This window comes from Pyxicephalus adspersus, chromosome 3 (assembly GCF_032062135.1).
Source record: "Pyxicephalus adspersus chromosome 3, UCB_Pads_2.0, whole genome shotgun sequence".
NCBI lineage: Eukaryota > Metazoa > Chordata > Amphibia > Anura > Pyxicephalidae > Pyxicephalus > Pyxicephalus adspersus.
In genome coordinates this window covers 72,323,510-72,335,037 of record NC_092860.1, presented here as the reverse complement: position 1 = coordinate 72,335,037, position 11,528 = coordinate 72,323,510, and the positions used below count along the sequence as shown (strand labels likewise).

At 36.2% G+C, this 11,528-nt stretch overlaps 1 protein-coding gene across 8 annotated transcripts in view; it reads right to left on the bottom strand.

Annotated features, from left to right (window-relative positions):
• Positions 1 to 1,442: 1,442 nt before the first annotated feature.
• The window catches only part of RFX2 (regulatory factor X2), a 54,592-nt gene continuing 44,506 nt past the window's right edge, over positions 1,443 to 11,528 (bottom strand). For all 8 annotated transcript variants that reach the window (XM_072405181.1, XM_072405177.1, XM_072405180.1 and 5 more), the window contains 7 exons: positions 9,990 to 10,141; positions 8,602 to 8,699; positions 8,353 to 8,502; positions 7,418 to 7,626; positions 6,598 to 6,751; positions 6,472 to 6,514; positions 1,443 to 6,016 (listed from right to left, as the gene is read on the bottom strand). In XM_072405181.1, coding sequence (XP_072261282.1) covers positions 5,922 to 6,016; positions 6,472 to 6,514; positions 6,598 to 6,751; positions 7,418 to 7,626; positions 8,353 to 8,502; positions 8,602 to 8,699; positions 9,990 to 10,141 — 901 coding nt within the window. In that variant the 3' untranslated portion in view covers positions 1,443 to 5,921. The remainder of the gene's footprint in view (positions 6,017 to 6,471; positions 6,515 to 6,597; positions 6,752 to 7,417; positions 7,627 to 8,352; positions 8,503 to 8,601; positions 8,700 to 9,989; positions 10,142 to 11,528) is intronic.

Here is an 11,528-nt window from a genome sequence, read left to right as displayed (position 1 = left end):
AACTAATAGCATGCAGTTAAAAGTATTTGTCTGTCAATGAAAATCTCATAGAGGGTATAAAAACTTGACAGTGAGGGTACACTAGCTAGAGAGTGAATAGCTAACATGCATTGAAATAAAATAGCTAAAACAGATGCTGGTTTCCCTGTTAGTACTTAATGTCAAAATATGATCCACAGAAGCAAAAGTTTTGGCAGTTTGCCGGTGTTCAACATTTAGCTGTGCCAAGGAGGAAAGACATCAGCAATAATCTAAGAGCGGCAATTGTTGCTGCCCATCAATTTTCAAAGGGTTATAAAGCCATTTCTGAAGGAAAAAAAAACAAAAAAAAAACAAGTCCATCATTCTAAAGCGAGAAAGATTATTCACAAATGGAAAACATTCAAGACAATTACCAATCTTTCCAGAAGTACACATCCCAGACAATTCAGCACAATGTCAAACTGCAACTCTTAGAAAAGTTGTATTAAAATCCAAGAGATACATCTTAAACTCTACAGTTCTCAATCTGCATGTTAAATATCAAAGATTTTAATAATACAGTCAGAAAAATACTAAACATCTACGTATAGCTTGTTTGGAAAAGTTGCCATGAGAAAGCCTCCTCTCTAAAAAAACGGCAACACAGCTTGGTCATTTGCTATTTGTTAGCAAACGTTTTCGATCCCGACCAGATCCATTCCAGGTTTGCTGGATCACCCGGGTTCACTGATGAAAGTGTATCCTTTCCCGTCTTTAAAAAACTAGGCCCAAAGTGATAGATTGAAACTAATACAGAAAACTGCTAACGAACCATTGAATCATTAAGTGTATTTAGCTTTTCAAACATGGATTCTGCATTTTGGCCTAATTTTTGTTATATAATGACACTGGGGAATTCGTTGTGTGGTTAGATTTAAACATTTTAGAACCTGCTAAGAACCAGATATTTTTGATGTTCTGGTATATAAAACCTTAGAACTGAAAGAAGGTATATTTTTTTTCTCATGACATTTTCTCCATAGTGCCTCCAAAGAGGTTTCCCACAAGTGACAGTAAGTTCCCCTGCCATTACACTTTCTCCAGCAGGCTAGAGGGCTACCAATATAAATTGAAGCCTTCTAGTATGTTGCACTCCCTATAAGATGAGATGCATGCAAGTGCAGGGTAGTTTCACTGAATTTTTTAGTGTGTTACTAATCCATTTAAAAATGAATTGGGTTTGTTATTCCTAAACACTTCAACGCAGGATAACCTTAGTGTTACGCAAACATAAACCCTCAATGTGCCTAACCCTTTGCCAGCTTGCAAGCCACACTTAACCTGAATAAAAACATAAATTATGTTAAAACTTATTCTTGCCAAGATCCTAAAGTGGCCAATAGCAACGCATGGTTCCAAGCCACAGCTTTTGGAGCACCGCAAGTGACTTCAGAACACATGATTAAATGCAATGTCAAAGATTTAGATTGTATAATTTGTCTACATTTATTGTCATTTGTCAAATACAACATGTGTAGTGTAAATAAAGACAAAAAAACATTAACACATTAAATTCAATATAATTCAATATTCACTTTACAAGAAAATAAAATGAAAGTCACAAAGACCAAAACAATAAGCATTGTGTCAAAATGGGCATTGTATGCATATATACAGTACTGTGTAATTAGTCAAATATATAGTGTATTTCATTTACATATGAAAATACAGCTTGAATATGTTATTTTAGAAAAATAAAACCAGAATTGCATTCCCAAATAACACAAAAAGGTATACACAGCATGTAGTCTCTTTGAAGCCTGGGAAGCCCAAAGTGCGTAAAGGATTGTGAATTATGAAGTTTTAATAAAATCATTGCTATCTTAAGGCTGTAGAAGCTGAGTGTTCACAAAAGTTTTCTACGCAATCTGTGGATGAAAACTGACAAGTACTCTTTTGTACATTTCAAAGCTTTGCCACATTCTGTGGTAAATTGTACATATAAAAGTGCACCAACTTATATCTTTATCCTTCACATGACATAGACCAGGTGCTTTTAGAGACTGACTTTACCAAAGGGTTGCAGCATGTGGGAATGCTTGCTGCAATGTTATAATCAAGGCCTATTTTGCACAGGCTTTAGCTTGTAGATGCTGATCAGAAGAGCAATGTATGTGTACAGCAAGCATTTACAAAGCAAGTATCAAGCACTGTAAAACTACTGATCCCTATATGTGTGTGTAAACATCACAAAGAACATAAAGTGACAATAAATGTTCCATGCAATGGATAGCTACTACACTCCACTAGTGTAGCTTACACCATAAGATACAATCTGTAGTAATAGTTCGCTACCATTTTCAATTACCAGTGCAGATTTTAGAAGACACAATGAACAGTTCTCATAAATGTTGTATATGGTTTGCTTTGAAATGGTTTTTTTTCATCTGAAATTCCCAGGCTTGCAAAGTGTTAAACAGAAAGGCAACTACATACTCCCAAAGAAGGGAAGGGGTTACAAGGCCACATGGTCACAACTGGGTGAGAAAAATGAATACAAGGAAACAGTCCTGTTGCAGGATCACCACTTTGATTTCAAAGTTTGATAATTTGCAGTGATAGGTCATCTTTAACTTTTCAGAATGCTGACTTTAAGCATTATATAAAACGTCAGTCAAAAATTAGACACACTACATTTATTTGCAAATAACTATGTTTTGGATACACCAGGTGAAAATGTATAAGCAAATTTTCACCAAAACACTACATCACATATGACTTAATCGTTTCACACACCCGTTTGTAGGATATTTTCCAAACTACAGAACAAGCTGCAGCGTTAACAGTGTGTGGTTGAAGACACTTTCTGTGTAATGCTTCCCTGAGTTCTGTTCACAACAAGGTGAACACAACTGACCTAATTCGCCAAGTAAGAAAGCTTTGACTTTCTGCACTTAGTCTGCATGCCCAATGCACGCTGCTGTTTCACTCGGAATAGCAGTCATTAAAAGTTACTAGTGCCAGCTAAGTTCCTAGCAGTCACAGAGAAAATGTCCAAGTACACAATCCCTTGGGATACCCATAGACTTGAAATGGCGGTCAAAAGATCTGACCTCTGATCGACTATAAACTGTAGAACAATGTTGATGTGCACGCTTACTACGAGTGGGTTTGCATGCTATGTGCAAATACCAGTTTTAGGAAAAAAGATCATCCAAGATAATCAATTTTGGTTAACAGTTTTCAGAATTTGTTTGGCCAAGAGCTATCTGTTAGAGGTTACAAAAGAAGTATATGATTACTCCCCTAATTGCATGGTAACATTCACAAATCTATGGGTACCCTTAGAAAAACCTGTGGCCTCCATTTTAATTACATCAACATGGTACCTGCTTTATTCACAGAAGCCACTAGGCTGATACATACATACATACATTAAATAAAATAGCTCTAAAGATATAGTTAGACTGGTTAAGGCTTAAATAAGCCAGCTGTTTTATGGACCAGATGCCAAAAATAAACTAACAAAAAAGTAATACCAGAAGGACAGGGGAATTGTGGAAAGGCAGGATCTGATATACTAAGGCACTGAACTGCTAAACTCTTGGTTCTTTATCGCCAACTGGAGTCATAAAAAACAAAAAAAGACCAGCACAAATCTATTGCGTTACAAATGCTTAGTCAATGCTGAATTAGACAACAGTCTTTCTGTTTGAAAATTAGAACTAAAAAATACAGATATCCAAAGACTGGATTCTAAAGGCACCACAGCAACAACAAAAAGGGGCCTGCCCAAAATTCATCACAACCAAATCTCACAAATAAAAGGCAAAACCCCCTTGTGCTTTGCTTACAAGATGCTTTGGTATCTAAACTCATACTGCCACACTCACCACAGACTTTAATAGGAATCTATAACTTGTTTCTTTTTCCCCTTAAGTGTATCAACATCCATGTTTAAAATGACCTTAGCTAGCAATAAAAAAAAATATTAAAACATAAAACAAAATCCATGTACACTGGGTACTTCAGTAACTGTTTGTTACTATTACTTTTATCAGAGTAGCACAGCCATCTATACATGCATGGAGTCAGCCATTGCCAGTATTGATTAGGCAGCTGGAAATCCTGCTTTAAGTCTATGACTTTGGCCATTGACCAATTTAGGATAGCTAGTCATATATTTTTGAATATCCTGGGGTGTTTGAGTCATTATAAAGTGCACTACAAATAATGCTCATACTGCCTTGGATTTCTGCAACCAGGTACTCACAAAAGAACATACTTTGGCAGTTATAAGGGCACTGGACAGGGCAACGGCAGCTAGCAAGGATTGAAGGGGGCAAAACTAAATGCCCCTAGCAGAAATAGGGAGTTTCAGAGGCACACAAGGAAGGTTTCCTGGCTAGGAAAAATTATAGCAGGCATCTTGTGGTTTCTCTTACTGGCATGAATTTTAAATAATTAAAATGGCTGACAGGTTTGCTTTAACACAGAAATATAACATCTCATTACACTATTTGCTAAAACAATACCTCTGCATATTACAGTATACAGTAACCGATAACATGTTACTATGCTCTCTATACACCAAAAGCTCTTGACAGTAAAGTTTGCCATTTCCTGCTGATTGGCATCAATATAAGGACATATTTTATAAACGTAACCTGAAGATAAACCAATAATAAAGTTATGGTGATGATATGAAGTGCTGTAGTACTAGGCAAAGCACTGTCCACCAACTTTGTTATGACAGTTTACTAATCTGTATTGTGTTGGTACTTTGAAGCTCTCTATAACAGGGGAGGCAAAGAGCTAGAGAGTAGAGTTACCCTGACTAGCAAGCATAGCTTCAGTGACTTAATGAAGGTTTCTGTTTTAATTATTTAGATAAAAAATAAATATCACAGTGATATTTTATTATTTCCACTGGCACTAAACTACTGAATTGTCTGATGGTGATAGCAATCAAAATGCTAGGAAAAAACAAAATTGCTTTATGTCTTGCCACAAACTGGGAAGACCATTTTAAAGTCAATGTTGTAAAAGCTGCTTTTTTTTCCTGACAGAGGTCGTTACACACCGGTTGTAAATGCAAGTAAGTAAATAATAGGAAATACGAAATGTTTTCTAATAAATTATATGATACGCTTACGATTTAAATAAATCAAATTTTCAATATAGATCTTCTGTTAACAAGAAAATAAACTTTTATTTTAAAAAAAAATAGGCCAGTGTCATGCCAGAAGTAAATGATTTTAAGTTCTGATAAAGTTTAAAAATGTAATGTTAGCAGGGAAAATCCTTCAACAAGTCACGTCTTTGTTAATGGGAATAAAAATGTACATTTTTTCAATATACTCTTGGCAAGCACTCTCTGCAGACTAGACTAGTTAACAGAATATCATTAACTACTATTTTTATGTACAGTAACTTTCTTTGCATCTTCTTAGGGTTCATCATACTTCCAATCACACAGCCATGCATTGCAGGTACTCCTGTTGTAATGTGGTGTGATTTGGCAAAAGAAACTGCCCAGTTCAGGATAACGAGGCAATAGAGCTATAATGTATGTAGGTACCCCCAAAACTGGGAAAATAGAAAGCCAGAGCTTTAATACCTAAAGCCTCCAAAAAATATTGGAAATAAGACCCATATTTACTTTTTAATTGTATTTAGGAGGAAAAAAAAAATAAAAGATATAAAGGACAAAATTATAACATTGCACACGTCTGGAGAGAGATTGTCATGAATGCGGTGATGTCACATTCGTCCCATGCCAAACTTCGCTTTTCAGGACTCTAACACTGAATATCAATGAATGGCAGAGTTTTTCCAAAACACGTGTCATGTGTGGCAGAGGCACTAAATTCACAGAGTTCTTGTTTGAGGCAGGTCTGCCTTCAAACGTGAGGTGGTTCCATTACTGGGAGCAATAAGGCGCTGGAAAATTTTCTGTATTACACCTCCTGCATAGAGTGGTTTAAATCCACACGTTCCCTCTTCACTGGTGTCTCGCCAGAAGCATCATCACTGCCCAGCTCACTCATGTCATCTGTATAGAAGGGAGGGAGACAGTCAATGGCGGTCCAAAAACAGCCATCAGTAATGCTTGTAATGAGAAATTAAATTGAAAAAGGCAATAGGACCCCAGTAGTTAACATCATGGGCTAAAACATAAACACATTCCTATAAAAAGTTTTTATTCTCTTTACATATTTTAATATCATAGAATGAGAACAGATCCTACATTGTAAGCTCCTTTGGAGGGAAGGGTCCTCTCCTACTCCTTATTGTTTGAACCTCTCCGTCACTTGCAACCCTATTTAAAGTATAGCGCTGTGCAATATGTTGGCGATATATAAATACTAATGTCTAAAGTTTGAGGACAGCAAAACTTTCAAGGGACCTTTTTTTCTTTGCTGCACCATTCTGTGTTATTATAGAATCAACTACCTAGTCAAAATCAGATTGAGCCTGCAGTTTTCTATTTTGCAAAACACAACTTACCTTTATCCATTCCTGCTGGAGACATAGTTGTTAGGTCACTGAACTGCAGGAAATAAAAACACAATTACATTAGTACATAAAAATCAGCACAAAAAAAAATTACGATTTTATATTCTGTGAACTTACCTCACCCATCACTGCAATGGGTGTCTCTCCCGTTGCCCTAGCCACTCTGTGCTCTACTAAGTAGAACATGTACTCATCATACAGCAGTCTGATTAGGTGAAACGATCCAAAACTGGCAGCACTGCGCAGAGTGAGATCCCGAATTACCATCGAACTGTGTGACAGAAAAATAATGGATGTTTAGGAAATGTTATAAAAAAGACAAGTATTCAAAACGGAATTTCAGCCAGAATAGGGGCAGCCACTGACAACTAACTTTGCAAATAATAGATGACAGTTGATAGAACTAAAGGGCTGGCACTTTAATAATTGTGAACAGGACCTTTAAAAAGGTAAATTAGGAAAGCTCTTTCAGTTTGAACCTCATGTAAATAGTTTTATTACATTATTACGTTATATGTAAGCGAACATTCATGAAAAAACAGGCGTATCTCAAAAGTGCATAACTATCCTTACGAACAACTTCTGGTATCATCTAGAGAGCTAGTGCTCACAAGCTTATGAGGATGTTCTATTGCAACCAAAAAATAGTTTTAGAAAGAACCCTCCTAGGTTTTAGGTTTGCTTTTGCAGGAACTGTTTGACCAGCATCAGCAAAGATCTTGTAGCAGAAGAAGCCACCAGAGGAAGTGCTTGGTGCTTTGCAAATGTTGCAAGCAGTAATTGCTTTGCTGTGGCACGATACCAGGCAACATGAATGTCTGTACTGAACATTTTCACTCAGTAAACCCTTTCAAAATCTTTGAGGTGTTGACATCACATGATAAACTAAAGGAAAGCTTTAACAGCAGCATGGTAACAATAGTATCTGTCCTCTAACCTGTAAAAAGACCACTTCAGCAGAAACTGCCTGGCTGCCTTGGGGAAACTGGGACTCCCTTCATAAGGCTTTAGCACTTGGGTGACTACATTATCCAACCAGTTTGCCCACTGGTCCAACGAGCTCTGCTGCTGAAGTGTTAACTTGAAGTCTTGTTCCAGCTTCTGAACCATGCCTTCCTCACACTGGCATACCCAGGATGCTTGTTCCTGTTTGAAGCAAACAGAATAATAAAAACAAAAATCAATTTTCATATCAAATTGACAAAAACTGTTTGGACTATTTGAAAAATAAAAAAAAAAGAAGGTTTTAGCAGGCAGTATGTAAAAAAAGAAAAAAAAAGGGAAAGTAGTGGACTTGAGGGGTACTGGTGGCCAGTATGTGCAGGGGTGGTAGGTGGACGGTGCAAAGGCAGACAGTATGTTTAGAGGAAGAGCGAGCAGCATAAAAGAGCAAGGAATATGGGAGTAAGAGAGGAGTATAGAGAGCAACAGTACTTTTTAAAAGAACAAAATCAGTGACATCAATTATTGATTAGCATTTTCACATAAAGAGGTTCTCTTTAAAAGAGTTAAGCTTTGTCTATTTGATGCAATAAGGTTGTTCAGTGATCCTCAGTTTTCTGTATTGCACAGGGGAAGCCAATGGCTGCTTTTCCGTTCTAGCCCCCTATAAGAGATCACCACTGGCAAGAATACATGTTGGATGAGTTGTTAAGAAGTATTTATGAACCTAGAAATGAATATCTAAAGCATAACTTCCTAAAACAAGCACTCTGCCAACCCTCATTTCTGTTTCAAAATGACCAAGCTAAGTGAATAACTGAAGCAAAACTAGTTAAATTATTTAGTAGATTTCCTCAACTCAAATGAATAAAAGAGCATAAAATCCAAATATAAAAGCAATACATGAGATAAAGGAAATTGGGTATTTACCTGAACATTTGCAAAATCTACTCTGTTAAGATCACTTAGCATCTGATTAATTTGTGATGTATTTTGCAAAACAGCACGGGCAGCTTGTGCCAAGTGGTTTAAGGAGGTGTATCGACGCAGAGTCTGAGCAAAGGCACTGACAACACCAACCTACAAAAAAAAAAAATGAAATGAAAAATACAGGTATACAAAAAAGTAGTTAGTAGTACCTATATTTGATTAGTTTTTTTATAGAAATGTTTAATATACCTTTGTCTGGATTATTTGTTGGGGAAAATCAGTCATTGCGTTTGTAAGCCATCCTTCCAGACTCTTTGCAAAATTCCGTATTGCCTGGGTCAGAGTACCTAATAGAAAAGAAAGAATACAACCCAAACATATAAGTAAAGATGAAGTCATTACAATGGTGAAACTTTACTAAATTCTGGACCGGTGCTGATATGTGCTCAGTTAGTAAGTTCAATTAGTTTGATATCTGCACTGGAGTTTCAGCTTCACTTACTGCCTGAACATGGTAATGCTGCTAAGGCAGTGTTGTTGATCAAGAAGCTTGTAAGAACCACGGTGTCTGCCCAACACTATCAGTTTGTAGACTGACAGATCTGATAAGACATATTGTAAAAAAAAAAAAAGAGCCAATTAGTCCTTTACATAGTACTTCTTGAACCTTAAGCCCTAAAACTTTTGTATTTTACCTAGGAAGGAATGTCTAAATTTTGCCGGTGGCTAAAGTTAAATTTATAACCAATATAAGCACAATAAATGCTGTTAGAGGTGACTACTGCCCTTTCGGATGTAGCCATACGTAAATGATATTAACCTTGTAAAATTGATTTTTTTTTTTTTAAGTAACTGCTTTTTACAATGAATACTAAATTAAACATTTTATTTCAATATAAATGGGAAGTTTGATTCTTTGGTGTTAAATCCAGCTCTAACACAAGTTTCACCTCTATATTTACATTCTGGTCATAGTGCCCTCTAGTGGAGATATCTAGTAGCGCATTAAAATTTTAACTGGTAAAAAGATGGTACAGAAATGCACACACAAAAAAATTTAGGATTTGATACTTTGTTTTACAAATACAGGAATTTAGGCAGAATCAATACCCATTCCCAATCTATTCACATTTAATAATATTACACTACGCCGTGTCCAAAATAAAATGATTTACATACACACATGGTAATATAGCATGTGCCTATTTAAACCACAATTGTGTACTTTTTGGTATGAGATTAAACATCTCATTAGTTATATATCTTAAAAGGAAACTGTATCAAAACTTTTGTTGTAGTATGCAGCCGGTGAACAGTCTGAAAATAACTGTCTGCACCAAAGGCATCTATAATAAAGCCAACCAATAGGGTATTTTTTTACCGCAGAGTTAAATTTCAAAATCAAAAAAATGTTTTTTTTATAGCCCTGTGCATTTACCACTGTTGGGTTTTATATGTGTTTGGATAATTTACCACTAACGAGAGTCAACCATTTCTTATAATCATCATTTTCACTTTTTTCATACACATGACATAACTGCTTCTAAATGTTTATTGAGGAATATACATCACACATATCAAAATCAACCAAGTCCTGGATACATTTCAAATAATGTGCTGCTTTGCTTAGAACTCACTTGGGACAGGCCGCAAGACATCTGGGATTAGAATTTCTACTAGAGCTTGATATAGGATGTGGTCACAGCTCCTCATCCATCTCATAACAGGCTCATATTTACACAGCACCATCAGTTTATCCTTGGGGATGACTGCTTCTTGCTCCTCCTCACTGTGGTATAAGATAAAGAATTAATAAAACCTTTCACTGTGGCCTGCCTAAAGGGCTTGTATGACAAGTAGAACAAAAAACATTTTAAGCAAAAATCAACCAATGACATCTACTGAAAATCCCAGAAGAACCTCCTCTAGAATTTTCTTTTTATTTACACACCAACATAAAACAAGTATAAAATGTAAAAAAGTAAAACATCCTCAACATGTTTGCCAGATAGAGGTGTGGGGGTGCTGTAAAATATAGCATTCCAAACAGCAAGGATTGTAGTTTTATAATTATGCAGTTCTAGAAATGTACATTTAACCTCCCTGGCGTTGTAATTCTGTCCGTATTTTTATGCAAAAAGCAGTATAGTGTTTTGCACGGAAGTTTATTTTACATTGTAGGCTTTTAATTTTTAGGCATAACTCACGGAAATATGTCAAATATTTATTAAATTTAATAATAAACTTTAGGTAAAAAATAAATAAAAAAAAACAACAAAAAAACACAAAAATCTATTAAAATAAAGATGCATAAATACTGAAACCTGTAATATAACTGTACAGTAGCATATATAATAAATATAATGAAGTTATATATATAATATATAATAATTACTTTGTATTGGATTCAATACAGTTATTTTGTATTGAATCTAAATAGAAAATAACTAGAATTTCCCCTTGTGCCTCCCACACGCACCAACGTCACCGGGAACATCTCTGCACTCGCCGATAGAAGATCGAAGGCACAGGACGCAGGCCGAGGACGGGCACAGACGAGCAGGATGCCGATGGGACCAGGCAAAAGGGTTTTTTCCTAATTTTTAGCTACCCCGCTGAGCGTGGCTCGGGGTTACCGCCTTTTGCATGTTTTTTTACCCCGAGCCACACTCGGGAATACTGCTAAGAGGGTTAAAGGGCATTTTACATAACATTATATCATATGGGAGTGCTCTTAAATCGCTTACTTGTTCCTCAAAGTAAACATCAGATATTTATTTAGGAATTAAATAGCCTGAAAGGGTTAGAAGTTCCAACAGCATTTTACTCTCCCAGCAACTGGTGGAACAATAATACAAAGCAGAACCTTCTCAAACAAAGTTACCAGCAATACAAATCCTGTTTTACAGCTCTGTACCCATTGGAAAGCTTTCTCCCACCTTCTATCTATCCCCAGTGATAGCAGTCATCAGGACTTTAAAGTGTACCTAAACTCACAATTTTCATCTCAGGCATGTGCAGAAGGAGCTTTTTTGCACAAATAAATGTGCCAATCTTACACATGCGCAGTGAGATTGTCATTTTTTTTTTTATTCTACGTCACCAAATCTTGCGCCTGGGTCGGGTGACATAGGAAGAAGAAGAGAAGATGGCGGCGCCGGAAGTGGATTTTTTTT